Source organism: Anomalospiza imberbis, unplaced genomic scaffold (genome assembly GCF_031753505.1).
Source record: "Anomalospiza imberbis isolate Cuckoo-Finch-1a 21T00152 unplaced genomic scaffold, ASM3175350v1 scaffold_756, whole genome shotgun sequence".
In the NCBI taxonomy this organism is placed as follows: Eukaryota; Metazoa; Chordata; class Aves; order Passeriformes; family Viduidae; genus Anomalospiza; species Anomalospiza imberbis.
In genome coordinates this window covers 13412-30958 of record NW_027100373.1, presented here as the reverse complement: position 1 = coordinate 30958, position 17547 = coordinate 13412, and the positions used below count along the sequence as shown (strand labels likewise).

The 17547-nt window shown below is 55.0% G+C and overlaps 2 protein-coding genes and 1 long non-coding RNA gene across 3 annotated transcripts; all 3 read left to right on the top strand.

Annotated features, from left to right (window-relative positions):
* Nucleotides 1-821: 821 nt before the first annotated feature.
* On the top strand, nt 822-4056 carry LOC137467689 (PHD finger protein 7-like). The gene is made up of 10 exons (XM_068179126.1): nt 822-897; nt 1208-1318; nt 1657-1748; nt 2139-2338; nt 2417-2579; nt 2667-2773; nt 2988-3101; nt 3241-3480; nt 3663-3759; nt 4015-4056. The coding sequence occupies exons 1-10, from the start codon at nt 822-824 to the stop codon at nt 4054-4056; spliced, it is 1242 nt and encodes a 413-aa protein (XP_068035227.1).
* A 157-nt stretch (nt 4057-4213) lies between these two features.
* LOC137467687 (uncharacterized) lies at nt 4214-6308 on the top strand. The gene is made up of 3 exons (XR_010995596.1): nt 4214-4481; nt 5714-5988; nt 6193-6308. It is a non-coding gene; the product is annotated as an uncharacterized lncRNA (long non-coding RNA).
* Nucleotides 6309-12493: 6185 nt separating this feature from the next.
* LOC137467688 (PHD finger protein 7-like) lies at nt 12494-15580 on the top strand. The gene is made up of 9 exons (XM_068179125.1): nt 12494-12569; nt 12880-12990; nt 13329-13420; nt 13886-14010; nt 14089-14251; nt 14339-14445; nt 14660-14773; nt 14913-15031; nt 15474-15580. The coding sequence occupies exons 1-9, from the start codon at nt 12494-12496 to the stop codon at nt 15578-15580; spliced, it is 1014 nt and encodes a 337-aa protein (XP_068035226.1).
* Nucleotides 15581-17547: the final 1967 nt, after the last annotated feature.

The following is a 17547-nucleotide window of genomic DNA, read 5'->3' as shown; positions in this document are numbered from 1 at the left end:
ACTGGAAGCAAAAGCCTCCGGCTAGTCCGGAGACTGTTTCAACGACTAAGTACTTGTAACCTAGGGGTGTTTCCAGGGAAACCCGCTCCGAGGAAAGACCCGGGAGTTCAGCACCCCAGGCCTTTTAAAGTCTCTCTCTCGCCTCCTGCTTGGGGCGCTCAGGATCCGTGCTGTGATAGGTCTATTTCTCCCTTGCCCATTGCCTTATCAGTTGCTGCAGTCTTGGCCAATCATTGTGGAATTCTCTCCTCCCATTGCTTGGTCTCTCCACCAATCTTGATTTAAGTTGTGGTTGTGTTCTATGATGCAATACTCCTGAAAGTTTCTCTGCCCCTCCACAAAGATTGGCACCCCATCTCCTCCCCGGTTCCACTCCCCCTCTATACATCAGCAACAGTACTGGGTTTTAATACAACTAATCACAATTTGTTACTTGAATTAACAACATTTAACGTGTATTAACAACATTTACCTTTGTATCAACATTCCACCATTTTTAACTAGGTTCCTCAAAGGTTAATTTTTTGGTTGTTTGTTTGTTTGTCCATAACACCCAAGACAACATTTTACTGTGCCCTGCTGTCCAGTGCTGAACAGGGCTGAGACAGAGCAGGTAGCTCTGTGTCTGCGTGAAATTTTCAGGAGCAGCACCAGGAGCAGCAGCAGAGCAGTGCCCGATGGTTGCCTTGGGGCCTGGCATTTGAGCCTGCACTTGCTGCAGGAGTCCCTGCCTGGCTCCCGCCTGACCAAACCTTCGCACCCATCTCAGAACCTGGGTTCCCAAGGGGGCCGCCTCAAGTGGTTGCCAGGGACCCGAGGCCATGGTTGCCCAATTTTGGCTGCACGATGCTGATGTCAGCCTGGCCATTGTGACCCGTGCGACCAAGGCTTCAAAAGGCAAGGCTGGGCTCAGGCCGTGTGTCAGTGCGACCTGACAACGGGAGGAGAAGGCAGGGCAGGGTCGCTGCTGCCCAGGGACCAGAGGCACCCCACACCTCGGGATCTGGGCCTGTGCTGCAGGCTCACCTGCCTCTCCCTTCCCAGAATCAGCAGAGGAACAACCAGAGCAGACTGCGGTCTTCCTCCAGGAGACGACGGGAGCAGAAGGCGGACAGGAGCAGGGCTCACGCAGGGCTGAGCAGGGAGCAGTGCCCTCGTGGCTCTGGGCCTGTTCGGCAAACTCCCCACACTCCTCTTTCTCCCACAGAGAGAGAGGACCAGCACCTGGAGGAGACTGTGGCCTTTCTGGACAGGGACTCAGCGCTGAGAGCTGCCATGACTTACAGCAAGCAGGAGGGCCCTGGAGCCAGGGAGCCAGGTGAGGGCAATGCCAACCTCCCACAGCCTGGCCCAGGAACGCTTGCGGCAGGCGGCGCAGGGCCCAGAGCAGAGGCAGGGGGAGGCAGGAGCCGCTCAGCCATGCCGTGGCTGGGAGCCTCCTTCCTCCCCAAGTGGGGCCCAGCTGGGCCAGGGGGCAACTCTTGGGGCACCCGTGCCCGCAATGGCCCCTGCTCTCCAAGGCCTCCAGCCCTGCCCATCAGCCAGGCAGGAAGGCAGGCAGGCAGGGAGAGAGCAGCCCTTGGGGCCGATGCTGCTGCAGCCAAAGCGCCCCGCAGAGGTGCTCGTGCCCGCTGCCATTGGCTCTGTCCCCTGCAGCCTGCATGCTGTGTCGCCGCGCAGAGGCTGACCCGGACATGTGCGGTGACAAACTGGAGAAGTATGGGCTCTGTGCCCACGTGTTCTGCCTGGTGAGTGGCTCTGGGTGCTCCTTCCACCATTGCAATGGGCAATTCCTGCCTCTCTCTCCTCATCTGCTCATCCCCTTTGCTGCAGTTCTTTGCCACTCTACTTTCTCGTCAGAAGAACGAGCGTGTTGGACTCATGGGATTTCTTCCTAGAGATATCCAAATTGCAGTCTGGCGGGCGGCACAAAAGGTGAGAGCCTGACAAGAGCAGGGAGATTTGTGCCAGGCGAGGTTTGCCAGAGCTGAGCCCAGACACTTGGAATGAAAGGCCTGCCCTTCTGGCCGCCTGTGGGACAAAGTCTGGCTCCCAGCAGCTGCACAGAGGCTCTGGCAGCGGAGTCTCCTCCACCAGTCGGCTCTGTGGGCTGAGACCCAGCAGTGGCCACATGCTAGGCCCTGCCCGGAGCCGTGGGGCTGCCAGGGGAGGCCCCGAGGCTGCTGCTGATGGGGCTGCTTGGCTCTTTCCAGCGCTGCTGCGTCTGTGGCCAGAGCGGGGCAACCATCATGTGTTGCCAGGAGGACTGTGGCAGATGGTTCCACCTGCCCTGTGCCAAGGAGGGTGGCTGCGTCACACAGTATATTCCAGAGTACAGGTACCCCTCCTCCCCACTCCTGGTCGCCCCTGGGAGAAGATCCAACATTGCTCACTTTGCCCACCCATTTTCCCTCAGCACCTACTGCCCTGAGCACCGTCCAGAGCAGGACGTGGAGGCGACTGCAGAGCCGGGCACCGATTGCCCCATCTGCATGGAGCCTGTGGAGGATAGAAAGACCTTCAGAACCCTGGTGTGCCCAGCGTGCAAAAGGGCCTGGTTCCACAGGGACTGCATCCAGGTAGGAGCCATCCCCCTCAGCCCCGGGGCACAGCAGGTGCTCAGCAGCACCAGGGCCTTGCTCACCCTGCTTCTGTTTGCCCTGCAGGGACAGGCCATGCGCGCTGGTCTTTTATGCCTCCACTGCCCCCTGTGCAGGGACATTAAAGAATTTCTTGCACACATGTTCATCATGGGGATCCGAATTCCCTTCAGGTTGGTGTCCTTCTGCCTGGCTCACAGGACAGGAGGTGCAAGTGCTGTGTTTTTCCAGGCCCTGCCCCAGCAGTCCTGGCCCTGCCCTGTCCCGTGAGTCTGGGCTTCAGCTTCACGCGGGACCTGGAAAAGTGCTGGAGAAAGAGCGGGGACAACCTGTACCTCCATGAGGGCAAGACATCAGAAACTCATCAGCTTTTCCTTTCTCCATCAGAGAGCCAACGTGGGAGGACAACGATGCCTTCGCGGATCTAGGAGAGAGGCACAGCAGGTGCAATGCCAGGGATTGCCTTTACCCGGGAGGCAGGGAGGAGGCAGAGGAAGAGGGGTAAGTTGGGGAGCTGCACCTGAGGCTCTGCAGGGTACATGTGTCACTTCAAGGGCTCAAAGGGGAAAGAAGCAGAAGAACTTGTCTGGACAATCCTGTGCTGTGGACACGTTGTCCATGAGCCCCTTTGCCTCCCCAGGCCCTGGGAACTGCTGCTGTGCTCCTCCTGCGCTGCTGAGGGCACCCACAGGCTCTGCTCTGGCCTGAGAAACCGCATAGAGAGCTGGGAGTGTGACAGCTGTGCTGGTCTCGGAACGGGTATGAGGCAAAGCAGCCGGTGCCCCTGGGCTGGGGACAGTGCCCAGGCTGGGCTTGGCAGAGCCCCTCTGCTCCTGAAGGGCTGGGGGTTCTGCTCTGGCCTGGCTTGCCTCGCGCCTGGGTGGTCTTTGACATTCCTGCTTGGCCTTACAGCTTTCAGGCATGAGTCAGAGCTCAGGGGCCCCAGCAGGAGAAGACGGTCAGGACTGGAGCCTGCTCATGGCTCCTCAGAATCTGAGGCCATCAGCCCCAGCTCCCGCACCCCGGTGCCATCGGGGCTGGATCCCCGGTCTTCATCTGCAGAGACCAGCGGCCGCAGAAGCCACCGACACACAGCATGGCAGCAGTCTCTGACGTCTTCCTCACTGGACACCAGCAGCCTCAGCACATCAAGTTCAACGTACAGCAGCTCCCCTGACTCTGAGGACAGGGTCCATTCCAGACGTGCAGGGCCCGGCCGAGGCCGAACCCGCTCTCGCCAGCAAGGTCGGGCCCCAGATGGACCCGTCCGATCGAGGAGTCGCCGTGACAGAAGCAACAGGACAATGACAAAGACTGAGAGGCCCAGGCAAAGGGAGACACCTTCACGGGCATCCCCCAGACACAGCCGCACCCGCCAGCAAGGTCAGGCCCTAAGTCCACCTGTCTGCTCCAGGAGTCGCCGGGACAGGAGCCACAGGACAACATCAAGCGCTGAGAGGCCCAGGCAAAGGGAGACTTCGTCAGGGACATCCCCCAGATGCAGCCGCTCCCACCAGCAAGGTCAGGCCCAGAGTCCACCTGGCCGCTCCAGGAGTCGCCGTGACAGGAGCAGCAGGACAAGACCAAGGACTGAGAGGCCCAGGCAAAGGGAGACTTCCTCATGGACATCCCCCAGATGCAGCCGCTCCCGCCTGCAGCGCCGGGCCTCGAATCAACCTGTCCGGTCCAGGAGTCGCCAGGACAGGAGCAGGAGGACAGCAGCAAGGGCTGAGAGGCCCAGGCACAGGGGGACACCGTCAGGGATGTCCCACAGCAGCAGCCGCTCCCGCCAGCGGCGTCGGGCCTCAACTGGGGCCTCCAACAGCAGCACGTAGTGTCATCTTTTCTTTCTAGTCCATCCGCTCGCTGCCGGAAGTGAAGGTGAGATCGGTCAGTACAGGGTCCTTGAGATTTGCAGGTCTGTGAGAAAACCATAGTAGCTCTTGGCTTTTCGACTGGCAGGAAAGTAGTCTTATGCTAAATACCTTGATTTCTGTCTTACCATGTATTAAGTGAAAAGTCACTTAAATGATGTGGCTAATTAAAAAGGACTCTTGTTCTTGCCTTTAGACTCCAACCTCAGGTGTTTCCCCACTGCTTACTCTTGAAAGTGAGCCACTCCTTGATGGGCTTGTGCAAGAGGCCATCTGAAGCCCCCACATTTGCCTACCGATTGCCACGAGGAGAAGCCCCTTCCCCCACTTCAGTTCCGGCTTGCAGAGAGCAGCAGTGCAGGTGCAGCTGCTGTACCATTACGTTAGCTGTTCTGAACAAGGCCTGGCGAGGACTTGGCAAGGACTTGGCAAGGACCTGGCATGGACCCAGCATGGGACAGCCTGACGCGCGACCTGCTACAAATCTCCATTCTTACGCCAAATGACCTTTTGGGGTGACTCCCGTGGTCCTTCATTGAAGACCCCTCATCTGCCTCATTACCACCGTGACAGACAAAGATTGAGGACCCTCCTCCCAAGGACTGAGACTGAGACCCCTACTACAGGCAGGGGGCAAAACGGTGGTCTGACCACTAACGACATGACCTGTTTCCCTTCAGTAATTCCAATGGACTTATTCTCCATTGTGTTCGCCTTGCTTTGGTGGTTTCGGTGGACTCGCCTGTTCCCCCGCAGCAATCACAAGGGCCTCTCATTGTCCTGCATGCTCCCCCCTCTTTCCTCTGTGGACTATAACTGGACCCCTGAGTTGACCAGAACTTCGAAGACTTCCCCGACACGACACGACGGATCCCCATCGTCCGGACCACTGAGGATCTCGCCTGTGCTTGTAGCTATTCCCATCCCCCTCTTCTCTCTCTCTCTCTCTCTCTCTCTCTCTCTCTCTATTCTTTGACCTTCTTTCAGATCCCCACTATCCCATTTACTGTTTTGGCCCTTAATAAAGATGCATTTGTTGTGATTAACTGATAGTCCCTTGTTGTTTGCCTTTTTGCACTTTTGGGATTGGTGAAAAGAGCCATCACGACACCCTGCAACAAGCGGATCGTGACAGCTTGGGTATGGTTAGGGAAACATTCAGAGCAAGGTGGCTCTTAGGGAAGCTGTCTTGGAAAAGGACGTGTGCTGTGTTGCTATCCTTGAACAATCTCATTTCAGTAAAGCCAAAAGGAAGAAGAGAGAAGAGAGTGACACACAACCTCAAGCGCCTGAAGAAATCGATTACTCTATTGCTGCTGATTTAAAAGACTTGCTTGGACCTTGAAAGAACAAACCAGAAAAGACTGTGGAAATACCCTGGGACAAAGAGGATGCGCAGGACTCTGCCCCAGATGACCATTTGGGACCTTTGCCTGAGAGCGACGCAGCTCAGGAGTCGAGTGCTTTCAAGTTTCCCTTCTTTGGAGACACAGAGGGGTTGGGCATCAAAGAAGGTAACAGCAGAACCCTTCTAAGAGTGCCATTTCTAAGGAAGAGCTTCTGGCAGGCACTGTAGAGCAATAGGGTGTAAAGAAGGTCAGGATGCGGGGGATTTTCAGCAGCAGAAGTCAGTAAGTAGGCAGAAGCATTTTGATCTTCATTTCTGCTTGCCAAGGCTGTGGTGGATTAATGAGAGGTAGCTCGTGCTTGCATCTCAGGCGTTCTGAAAGGCATGCTTTGAGAAGGCATTGGGGTTTTTGCTGAGTGGTGAGAAAGCTTGTTGTCATGCCCTGAATTTCTCAAGCAGGGAGAAAGGGGATACACCAGTCATATCAAGTTTCATAGAACCCAACACGATTTTCAAGGAAATGTGTGTTAATGTAGAGGGAGGAGCAAAATCCGGGAGTTGACCCCAAGATCCATGAACATTCTCTTTGTTACTGAATTCTATTCTTGGACCTTTAGGAAAAGGAAAGTGAATGACACGTGATCATTGGGGTGTTCTAACCGTAGATAAAATGAGGCCTTATGAAAAGAAGATGAAACAACATTAAATGGAGTCACAGTCCTGAAGGAGAGAAGAGAAGCCGTGTGAAGTTATCCGAAATATTAAAAAAAACCCAGTGCCACAAGACAAAGCAACGAGCCTCCCACACTTGTGCTGAATTCAGAAGGTATTCAGTGACTTCTGAACGCAATGATAAATGTTTAAGAATACAGAAGCGATCCCTAGAACAAACCGGAAAATCCTGGAGCAGAGATGTAGCTCAGGAAATCAGGCAGGAGCAGATTCTGTCCTTCCTAAATCTCTCTTCTCCACTGTAAGTATTTGTCTTGAAAGGAGGAATTTTTCCTGACAAGTGGAGGAATAATCTGGTTTTGCCTTCGTTTCTATTTTTGGTGCAGTTATTGCAGAGTCTTGCGGACTTGGAACCATCAAGTCGGCAAAAGTCGCATGGCAAGAGGATTCACGTTTCCAAGACAGCAGTTCTGAGGGTGATGGTGAGCCTGAGACGTGAGAAATTGAAAAGGACCAAGAAATGCAAGTTCCCTTTCTATTTGTTGTCTACTTGGCTGTAGTAGTTGGATGCTGTGGGAATGTTAAGAGCAGCACTCGGGAAATGGGAAGCTGACATTGCACACCTCTGAGCAATGAAAGTCATCTTGGAAAACCATTTGGGCTGCCCAGAGTCAAAATTGCCAGCAGCCCATTTGATGTGAAGTTGAATATGAGAAGAGAGACGTTGAGCACAAGAAATTAACTTGGTCCTTTTGGCTTGACCAACTCCAAACTGAGTTTGGCCAAAAGCCAAAGACACAGTCAGTTTTTTTTCAAGAAGTGGTTTGGGGTTTTTTTTATAGAAGGCTCTCTTTGGTTACTAGGGAATAAAGCTTTTCAACGGTCACCATTTCTCTGAAGCGCTACAGTTTTAACTTGTGTTCATGGAATTTGATAGTACAATTTAGGATGCTAAAATCCCTTTGTACTTGTCTAGGTTTCTTTCTTTACCACGCACAGAAAGGGCTAGAGTTTTCTTCTTCTCCAAAGATGATGAACGCCTGAGAGGTACGACGGAAGTTCTTCACCCCCTTCTGTATTTTTTTTTAACTGTTCCTGGAATTCCGTGAGGAGGAAAAAATGCTGCCTGCTTATGAATGTTTTCTAGTCAAAATTTGGCATCCTTACTTGCGGTCAAAGTTGTGGTAGAATCCCGTGAGAAAGTCCTGGTAAAATAAAGGCCAAGCAGATTTCTGGCTTTCTTTTCTTTCAGATAATTGCCTAATAGGAATCTGGACTTTTAGAGCTTACCAAAACATTAGCCACTTGACAGTTTACCTAGATAGTTTGGATCCTTTCAGGTATTTATATCATCTTTCACTTTTTCCTGCCTTTCTGGTGTTACCATTAGGAATGTTGAGTGTTCTTGTCAGCCACATATGTCCCTGTGCTTCTTGGTCCTGATGAATCTGGGGTTTTCTCTCCCGAATCCAGTGAATTTTGAATTTAGAAACAAAGAAAACAACAACCAAAGGAAACCTACAGAGTCCCCCAAAGTTGCAAAGGCCAGCAAAACAATTGCTTGTTACATGTTTTGTAGAACAGAGTCGTAAGACAGGCTGAAATGATGTGCCTTTCTCGAGACTGATTCGATACCGCTGCTGAAATGTATTGCTGTGTTCATTCAGTTAGTGCCCAGCAATCTTCCAGCCCGTCTGATTTACAGGGTGTGTTACGATGGAGAGCTCAGTCCTTCGCAGGCCTCAGTTCTGGGGGAAGAGGTGCGATCTTGGTGCTGAGCTTCTAATGAAACAGCTGCTATTTCACTGCAATTTCGATTGCAGCATGCTGAGGAAAACTGCTGCTGCCTTTCATGGTTCTTCGTACACCAGGCTGCAGTAGGGAACATTTCTGTTGGAGCCAACGTCTGGTGGGGGGCAAGAGAACAGGGAGGATGTGAAGAATTGACTTCTGGAGAACACGATTACTGTGTTGTCCATGACTGTTAGAAGCAGCAGCACAATCAGAAGTGTTTAAGCCTATTAATTGGTTCTTTCTTTTGTGCAGAGGGCCCAAAGTTATTTTGCAGATCTGCAGAGCTCAGTGAAGAAAAAGAGGTCTGGGAAGACAGACGTAGATTATCGCTTGAGGTGAGTATGTAAGATCCGTTCCCCGGGAACACTAGGTGAAAGCTGAGCATGGGGAGGGAATGCAGGTATGAAGGGGCATGCAGAATTAATTCAGGTCCTCGAGAAGAGCCTGCAACTTTGTAACTCCCCGGGAACAAAAGTGTTTTAGTGTGCCGGTGTGTATAACATCCTGTGGTGCTCTCCAGTCGGGTAAACCACGGCATTTTTGTCTGTTACAGGAACAGCTACTTAACTATATGTAAAGAATGTATTTAAGAGAAAGAGTGAATTTAGAGACTTCTCCTACTAGTGGATTCAGAACCTTCTCCCAAGAATTTGTTAGATTTTCATTATTTTCCGGAACGCCGAAGAAAGCATAAGGATACCAGATAGAAAGTCCAAGGAAACCAATAAACCTTTTACTGATTAGAAGCGCACCACTTCTGTTCCTTGAAGAAGTCGCCAAACAACGTCACTTTCAAAATCCCTTCAACGATCTAACAGGAAAAAATATTGGCAAACCCTGTTAGGCAGTGTTTCCCAGCTGGAGCTGATGGTCTTGGGTGCTGGGGAGCCACGGGAAGGCTCCAGTCCTGACTGTCCGGCCAGGCTGGGGCCATTGAGCTCTGGCTGATCCCTGGCGGCTGTAAGGGCAAGCAGGAATGTCAAAGGCCCCCCAGACCCAGGCCAGGCCGGACCAGAGCAGTGCCGCCAGCCCTCCAGGAGCGGACAGGCTCTGCCAAGCCCAACCTGGGCACTGCCCCCAGCCCAGGGACACGCGGCTGCTTTGCCCGAGAGCCGTGCCCAGAGCAGCAGAGCTGTCAAACCCCAGCTGGTTCGGGTTGGTGTGAGGCCCTGGCAGTGCCCGTGGGTGTCCTGGGCAGCACAGGAGCTGTTGCCAGGGCCTGGGGAAGCACGTGTCCGGGTCAGCCTCTGCACGTCGACACAGCATGCAGGCTGCAGGGGACAGAGAGAATGGCAGCGGGCACGAGCACCTCTGCGGGGCGCTTTGGCTGCAGCAGCATCGGCCCCAAGGGCTGCTCTCTCCCTGCCTGCCTGCCTTCCTGCCTGGCTGATGGGCAGGGCTGGAGGCCTTGGAGAGCAGGGGCCATTGCGGGCACGGGTGTCCCAAGAGCTGCCCCCTGGCCCAGCTGGGCCCCACTTGGGGAGGAAGGAGGCTCCCAGCCACGGCATGGCTGAGCGGCTCCTGCCTCCCCCTGCCTCTGCTCTGGGCCCTGCGCCGCCTGCCGCAAGCGTTCCTGGGCCAGGCTGTGGGAGGTTGGCATTGCCCTCACCTGGCTCCCTGGCTCCAGGGCCCTCCTGCTTGCTGTAAGACATGGCGGCTCTCAGCGCTGAGCCCCTGTCCAGAAAAGCCACAGTCTCCTCCAGGTGCTGGTCCTCTCTCTCTGTGGGAGAAAGAGGAGTGTGGGGAGTTTGCCAAACAGGCCCAGAGCCACGAGGGCACTGCTCCCTGCTCAGCCCTGCGTGAGCCCTGCTCCTGTCCGCCTTCTGCTCCCGTCGTCTCCTGGAGGAAGACCGCAGTCTGCTCTGGTTGTTCCTCTGCTGATTCTGGGAAGGGAGAGGCAGGTGAGCCTGCAGCACAGGCCCAGATCCCGAGGTGTGGGGTGCCTCTGGTCCCTGGGCAGCAGCGACCCTGCCCTGCCTTCTCCTCCCGTTGTCAGGTCGCACTGACACACGGCCTGAGCCCAGCCTTGCCTTTTGGGGCCAAGGGAAGTCTCTGCTCCTGCCTCTGGCACAGGGCGCTCTGCTAGCGGGTCAGGGAAGGTGATAGCCCCAGAGAGAGGCGTGAGCAGTGGAGGAAAGCCAGCATCTCTCCAGTCTTCCAAAAGGGCACTAAGAAGGAGCCAGGAAACTGCAGGCCCATCAGCCTCAGCTCCGTCCCCAGAAAGGTGGCAGAATATCTCCTCTTGGATGTCATCTCTAAGCGTGTGGAATAACAGGAAGGGAAAACTGGATGGGCTTAGCAGCTGTTTTGCAGGGCAAACAACTGAGTTTGCAGAAGAAGAAATTAATAACATACGGGTTTATCCATGGCAAGGAAGCAAGCAAGGCCGTTAGCATGGAAACTGAAGAACACATCAGGGCTCCTTGTAGTTAGAGGATACGTGCCTTAGTCAGCAGTGGACGTGCCTTAAGAATTTGTGGTAAACTCTTGCCAATGAATTATTGACGTTAAATGCTTTGTACCAATAAAATACAATAAGCTATTGCTTTGTCCATTGAATAGAAGGAGCTGTTTTGATGTAACTAGGGCCTTAGGATCACACTTTTTTAGGGGTATAAAACTTGAGAACAACTTGTAATAAAGAAGAAGCCATTGTTGTCACTGCACAGGTGTATGTGTATGTCTTGTGTCCATCTCTACAGCGACAGAAAACCATGCTTGGCCAATCCCATAGCCACCTCTGCTGCACTGACTGGCTGGGTTTGTGAGGGGAGAGCAGTGGCTGTTGTCAGCCGGGACTTCAGCAAGGCTTTGTCCTGGCCTCCCGTATCACGCTCATGGGGCAGCTCAGGGACAGTGGCGTAGAGAAGCGGGCAGTGGAGCTCCAAACTCAGATAGCTGCGAGCTCAGGGGGCCGTGCTGGGGCCAGTCTTGTTTGCCTTATTCCCCAGTGACCTGGCAGAAGGGGCGGAGCGCTCCCTCAGCACGTTTGCTGATGGGACAGAAGCGAGAGCAGGGGCTGGTGAACCACACGGCTGTGCTGCTGCCTTTCTGTGAGACCTGGACAGGCTTGAGAGTTGAGCAGAGAGGGACCTAGTGAAGTTGCACAGGGGAAAGCCTCTAGAAGATCTTAAAGCTTTCTAATTACCAGGCAACAGAAGTTTTTTTAGTATAGAGGAGTGTATCGTGTCATCTTGTGATGTCCAGTCAGGGAATCCACTGCATCTCTTTATGTTACAGGAGCAGTTTCTTGTACGTATGTAAAGAAAGTCTTTGAGAAAAACACTGAATTCAGAAACTCCCTCTATATTACGTTGGATTTTCATGATTTTCTGGAATGCCAGGCAAAGCGTAAGGATTCCAAAAGGAAAGCGAAAGCCAATGAAGAAATCTACTTTTAGAGGTCAGAAGCATTTCCTGTTTGTTCCTTGAAGAAGTTGCCAATGTTACTTTTGAAATCCTTTCAAAGAGCTAATAGGAAAAAGCATTGGCCCAAAGTGTTAGCCTGTGTTTCTGAAGAGGAATATGCTTTTTTTATGCGCTCAGGATCCGTGCTGTGATAGGTCTATTTCTCCCTTGCCCATTGCCTTATCAGTTGCTGCAGTCTTGGCCAATCATTGTGGAATTCTCTCCTCCCATTGCTTGGTCTCTCCACCAATCTTGATTTAAGTTGTGGTTGTGTTCTATGATGCAATACTCCTGAAAGTTTCTCTGCCCCTCCACAAAGATTGGCACCCCATCTCCTCCCCGGTTCCACTCCCCCTCTGTACATCAGCAACAGTACTGGGTTTTAATACAACTAATCACAATTTGTTACTTGAATTAACAACATTTAACGTGTATTAACCACATTTACCTTTGTATCAACATTCCACCATTTTTAACTAGGTTCCTCAAAGGTTAATTTTTTGGTTGTTTGTTTGTTTGTCCATAACACCCAAGACAACATTTTACTGTGCCCTGCTGTCCAGTGCTGAACAGGGTTGAGGCAGAGCAGGTAGCTCTGTGTCTGCGTGAAATTTTCAGGAGCAGCACCAGGAGCAGCAGCAGAGCAGTGCCCGATGGTTGCCTTGGGGCCTGGCATTTGACCCTGCACTTGCTGCAGGAGTCCCTGCCTGGCTCCCGCCTGACCAAACCTTCGCACCCATCTCAGAACCTGGGTTCCAAAGGGGGCCGCCTCAAGTGGTTGCCAGGGACCCGAGGCCATGGTTGCCCAATTTTGGCTGCACGATGCTGATGTCAGCCTGGCCATTGTGACCCGTGCGACCAAGGCTTCAAAAGGCAAGGCTGGGCTCAGGCCGTGTGTCAGTGCGACCTGACAACGGGAGGAGAAGGCAGGGCAGGGTCGCTGCTGCCCAGGGACCAGAGGCACCCCACACCTCGGGATCTGGGCCTGTGCTGCAGGCTCACCTGCCTCTCCCTTCCCAGAATCAGCAGAGGAACAACCAGAGCAGACTGCGGTCTTCCTCCAGGAGACGACGGGAGCAGAAGGCGGACAGGAGCAGGGCTCACGCAGGGCTGAGCAGGGAGCAGTGCCCTCGTGGCTCTGGGCCTGTTCGGCAAACTCCCCACACTCCTCTTTCTCCCACAGAGAGAGAGGACCAGCACCTGGAGGAGACTGTGGCCTTTCTGGACAGGGACTCAGCGCTGAGAGCTGCCATGACTTACAGCAAGCAGGAGGGCCCTGGAGCCAGGGAGCCAGGTGAGGGCAATGCCAACCTCCCACAGCCTGGCCCAGGAACGCTTGCGGCAGGCGGCGCAGGGCCCAGAGCAGAGGCAGGGGGAGGCAGGAGCCGCTCAGCCATGCCGTGGCTGGGAGCCTCCTTCCTCCCCAAGTGGGGCCCAGCTGGGCCAGGGGGCAGCTCTTGGGACACCCGTGCCCGCAATGGCCCCTGCTCTCCAAGGCCTCCAGCCCTGCCCATCAGCCAGGCAGGAAGGCAGGCAGGCAGGGAGAGAGCAGCCCTTGGGGCCGATGCTGCTGCAGCCAAAGCGCCCCGCAGAGGTGCTCGTGCCCGCTGCCATTGGCTCTGTCCCCTGCAGCCTGCATGCTGTGTCGCCGCGCAGAGGCTGACCCGGACATGTGCGGTGACAAACTGGAGAAGTATGGGCTCTGTGCCCACGTGTTCTGCCTGGTGAGTGGCTCTGGGTGCTCCTTCCACCATTGCAATGGGCAATTCCTGCCTCTCTCTCCTCATCTGCTCATCCCCTTTGCTGCAGTTCTTTGCCACTCTACTTTCTCGTCAGAAGAACGAGCGTGTTGGACTCATGGGATTTCTTCCTAGAGATATCCAAATTGCAGTCTGGCGGGCGGCACAAAAGGTGAGAGCCTGACAAGAGCAGGGAGATTTGTGCCAGGCGAGGTTTGCCAGAGCTGAGCCCAGACACTTGGAATGAAAGGCCTGCCCTTCTGGCCGCCTGTGGGACAAAGTCTGGCTCCCAGCAGCTGCACAGAGGCTCTGGCAGCGGAGTCTCCTCCACCCGTCGGCTCTGTGGGCTGAGACCCAGCAGTGGCCACATGCTAGGCCCTGCCCGGAGCCGTGGGGCTGCCAGGGGAGGCCCTGAGGCTGCTGCTGATGGGGCTGCTTGGCTCTTTCCAGCGCTGCTGCGTCTGTGGCCAGAGCGGGGCAACCATCATGTGTTGCCAGGAGGACTGTGGCAGATGGTTCCACCTGCCCTGTGCCAAGGAGGGTGGCTGCGTCACACAGTATATTCCAGAGTACAGGTACCCCTCCTCCCCACTCCTGGTCGCCCCTGGGAGAAGATCCAACATTGCTCACTTTGCCCACCCATTTTCCCTCAGCACCTACTGCCCTGAGCACCGTCCAGAGCAGGACGTGGAGGCGACTGCAGAGCCGGGCACCGATTGCCCCATCTGCATGGAGCCTGTGGAGGATAGAAAGACCTTCAGAACCCTGGTGTGCCCAGCGTGCAAAAGGGCCTGGTTCCACAGGGACTGCATCCAGGTAGGAGCCATCCCCCTCAGCCCCGGGGCACAGCAGGTGCTCAGCAGCACCAGGGCCTTGCTCACCCTGCTTCTGTTTGCCCTGCAGGGACAGGCCATGCGCGCTGGTCTTTTATGCCTCCACTGCCCCCTGTGCAGGGACATTAAAGAATTTCTTGCACACATGTTCATCATGGGGATCCGAATTCCCTTCAGGTTGGTGTCCTTCTGCCTGGCTCACAGGACAGGAGGTGCAAGTGCTGTGTTTTTCCAGGCCCTGCCCCAGCAGTCCTGGCCCTGCCCTGTCCCGTGAGTCTGGGCTTCAGCTTCACGCGGGACCTGGAAAAGTGCTGGAGAAAGAGCGGGGACAACCTGTACCTCCATGAGGGCAAGACATCAGAAACTCATCAGCTTTTCCTTTCTCCATCAGAGAGCCAACGTGGGAGGACAACGATGCCTTCGCGGATCTAGGAGAGAGGCACAGCAGGTGCAATGCCAGGGATTGCCTTTACCCGGGAGGCAGGGAGGAGGCAGAGGAAGAGGGGTAAGTTGGGGAGCTGCACCTGAGGCTCTGCAGGGTACATGTGTCACTTCAAGGGCTCAAAGGGGAAAGAAGCAGAAGAACTTGTCTGGACAATCCTGTGCTGTGGACACGTTGTCCATGAGCCCGTTTGCCTCCCCAGGCCCTGGGAACTGCTGCTGTGCTCCTCCTGCGCTGCTGAGGGCACCCACAGGCGCTGCTCTGGCCTGAGAAACCGCATAGAGAGCTGGGAGTGTGACGGCTGTGCTGGTCTCGGAACGGGTATGAGGCAAAGCAGCCGGTGCCCCTGGGCTGGGGACAGTGCCCAGGCTGGGCTTGGCAGAGCCCCTCTGCTCCTGAAGGGCTGGGGGTTCTGCTCTGGCCTGGCTTGCCTCGCGCCTGGGTGGTCTTTGACATTCCTGCTTGGCCTTACAGCTTTCAGGCATGAGTCAGAGCTCAGGGGCCCCAGCAGGAGAAGACGGTCAGGACTGGAGCCTGCTCATGGCTCCTCAGAATCTGAGGCCATCAGCCCCAGCTCCCGCACCCCGGTGCCATCGAGGCTGGATCCCCGGTCTTCATCTGCAGAGACCAGCGGCCGCAGAAGCCACCGACACACAGCATGGCAGCAGTCTCTGACGTCTTCCTCACTGGACACCAGCAGCCTCAGCACATCAAGTTCAACGTACAGCAGCTCCCCTGACTCTGAGGACAGGGTCCATTCCAGACGTGCAGGGCCCGGCCGAGGCCGAACCCGCTCTCGCCAGCAAGGTCGGGCCCCAGATGGACCCGTCCGATCGAGGAGTCGCCGTGACAGAAGCAACAGGACAATGACAAAGACTGAGAGGCCCAGGCGAAGGGAGACACCTTCACGGGCATCCCCCAGACACAGCCGCACCCGCCAGCAAGGTCAGGCCCTAAGTCCACCTGTCTGCTCCAGGAGTCGCCGTGACAGGAGCAGCAGGACAACCACAAGGACTGAGAGGCCCAGGCAAAGGCAGACATCGTCACAGGCATCCCCCAGACGCAGCCGCACCCGCCAGCAAGGTCAGGCCCTAAGTCCACCTGCCCGGCCCAGGAGTCGCCGGGACAGGAGCCACAGGACAACATCAAGCGCTGAGAGGCCCAGGCAAAGGGAGACTTCGTCAGGGACATCCCCCAGATGCAGCCGCTCCCACCAGCAAGGTCAGGCCCAGAGTCCACCTGGCCGCTCCAGGAGTCGCCGTGACAGGAGCAGCAGGACAAGACCAAGGACTGAGAGGCCCAGGCAAAGGGAGACTTCCTCAGGGACATCCCCCAGATGCAGCCGCTCCCGCCTGCAGCGCCGGGCCTCGAATCAACCTGTCCGGTCCAGGAGTCACCAGGACAGGAGCAGGAGGACAGCAGCAAGGGCTGAGAGGCCCAGGCACAGGGGGACACCGTCAGGGATGTCCCACAGGAGCAGCCGCTCCCGCCAGCGGCGTCGGGCCTCAACTGGGGCCTCCAACAGCAGCACGTAGTGTCATCTTTTCTTTCTAGTCCATCCGCTCGCTGCCGGAAGTGAAGGTGAGATCGGTCAGTACAGGGTCCTTGAGATTTGCAGGTCTGTGAGAAAACCATATTAGCTCTTGGCTTTTCGACTGGCAGGAAAGTAGTCTTATGCTAAATACCTTGATTTCTGTCTTACCATGTATTAAGTGAAAAGTCACTTAAATGATGTGGCTAATTAAAAAGGACTCTTGTTCTTGCCTTTAGACTCCAACCTCAGGTGTTTCCCCACTGCTTACTCTTGAAAGTGAGCCACTCCTTGATGGGCTTGTGCAAGAGGCCATCTGAAGCCCCCACATTTGCCTACCGATTGCCACGAGGAGAAGCCCCTTCCCCCACTTCAGTTCCGGCTTGCAGAGAGCAGCAGTGCAGGTGCAGCTGCTGTACCTTTACGTTAGCTGTTCTGAACAAGGCCTGGCGAGGACTTGGCAAGGACTTGGCAAGGACCTGGCAAGGACCCAGCACGGGACAGCCTGACGCGCGACCTGCTACAAATCTCCGTTCTTACGCCAAATGACCTTTTGGGGTGACTCCCGTGGTCCTTCATTGAAGACCCCTCATCTGCCTCATTACCACCGTGACAGACAAAGATTGAGGACCCTCCTCCCAAGGACTGAGACTGAGACCCCTACTACAGGGAGGGGGCAAAACGGTGGTCTGACCACTAACGACATGACCTGTTTCCCTTCAGTAATTCCAGTGGACTTATTCTCCATTGTGTTTGCCTTGCTTTGGTGGTTTCGGTGGACTCGCCTGTTCCCCCGCAGCAATCACTAGGGCCTCTCATTGTCCTGCATGCTCCCCCCTCTTTCCTCTGTGGACTATAACTGGACCCCTGAGTTGACCAGAACTTCGAAGACTTCCCCGACACGACAAGACGGATCCCCATCGTCCGGACCACTGAGGATCTCGCCTGTGCTTGTAGCTATTCCCATCCCCCTCTTCTCTCTCTCTCTCTCTCTCTCTCTCTCTCTCTCTCTATTCTTTGACCTTCTTTCAGATCCCCACTATCCCATTTACTGTTTTGGCCCTTAATAAAGATGCATTTGTTGTGATTAACTGATAGTCCCTTGTTGTTTGCCTTTTTGCACTTTTGGGATTGGTGAAAAGAGCCATCACGACACCCTGCAACAAGCGGATCGTGACAGCTTGGGTATGGTTAGGGAAACATTCAGAGCAAGGTGGCTCTTAGGGAAGCTGTCTTGGAAAAGGACGTGTGCTGTGTTGCTATCCTTGAACAATCTCATTTCAGTAAAGCCAAAAGGAAGAAGAGA

Coding starts and splice junctions, on each gene's coding strand:
- LOC137467689 (XM_068179126.1), top strand. CDS start 822: ATGGTTGCCCAATTTTGGCTGCACGATGCTGATGTCAGCCTGGCCATT. Junction 898..1,207: donor TGCGACCAAGGCTTCAAAAG/GCAAGGCTGGGC, acceptor TTTCTCCCACAG/AGAGAGAGGACCAGCACCTG. Junction 1,749..2,138: donor GTGCCCACGTGTTCTGCCTG/GTGAGTGGCTCT, acceptor GCCACATGCTAG/GCCCTGCCCGGAGCCGTGGG.
- LOC137467688 (XM_068179125.1), top strand. CDS start 12,494: ATGGTTGCCCAATTTTGGCTGCACGATGCTGATGTCAGCCTGGCCATT. Junction 14,011..14,088: donor CAGTATATTCCAGAGTACAG/GTACCCCTCCTC, acceptor ATTTTCCCTCAG/CACCTACTGCCCTGAGCACC. Junction 14,446..14,659: donor GGGATCCGAATTCCCTTCAG/GTTGGTGTCCTT, acceptor TTTCTCCATCAG/AGAGCCAACGTGGGAGGACA.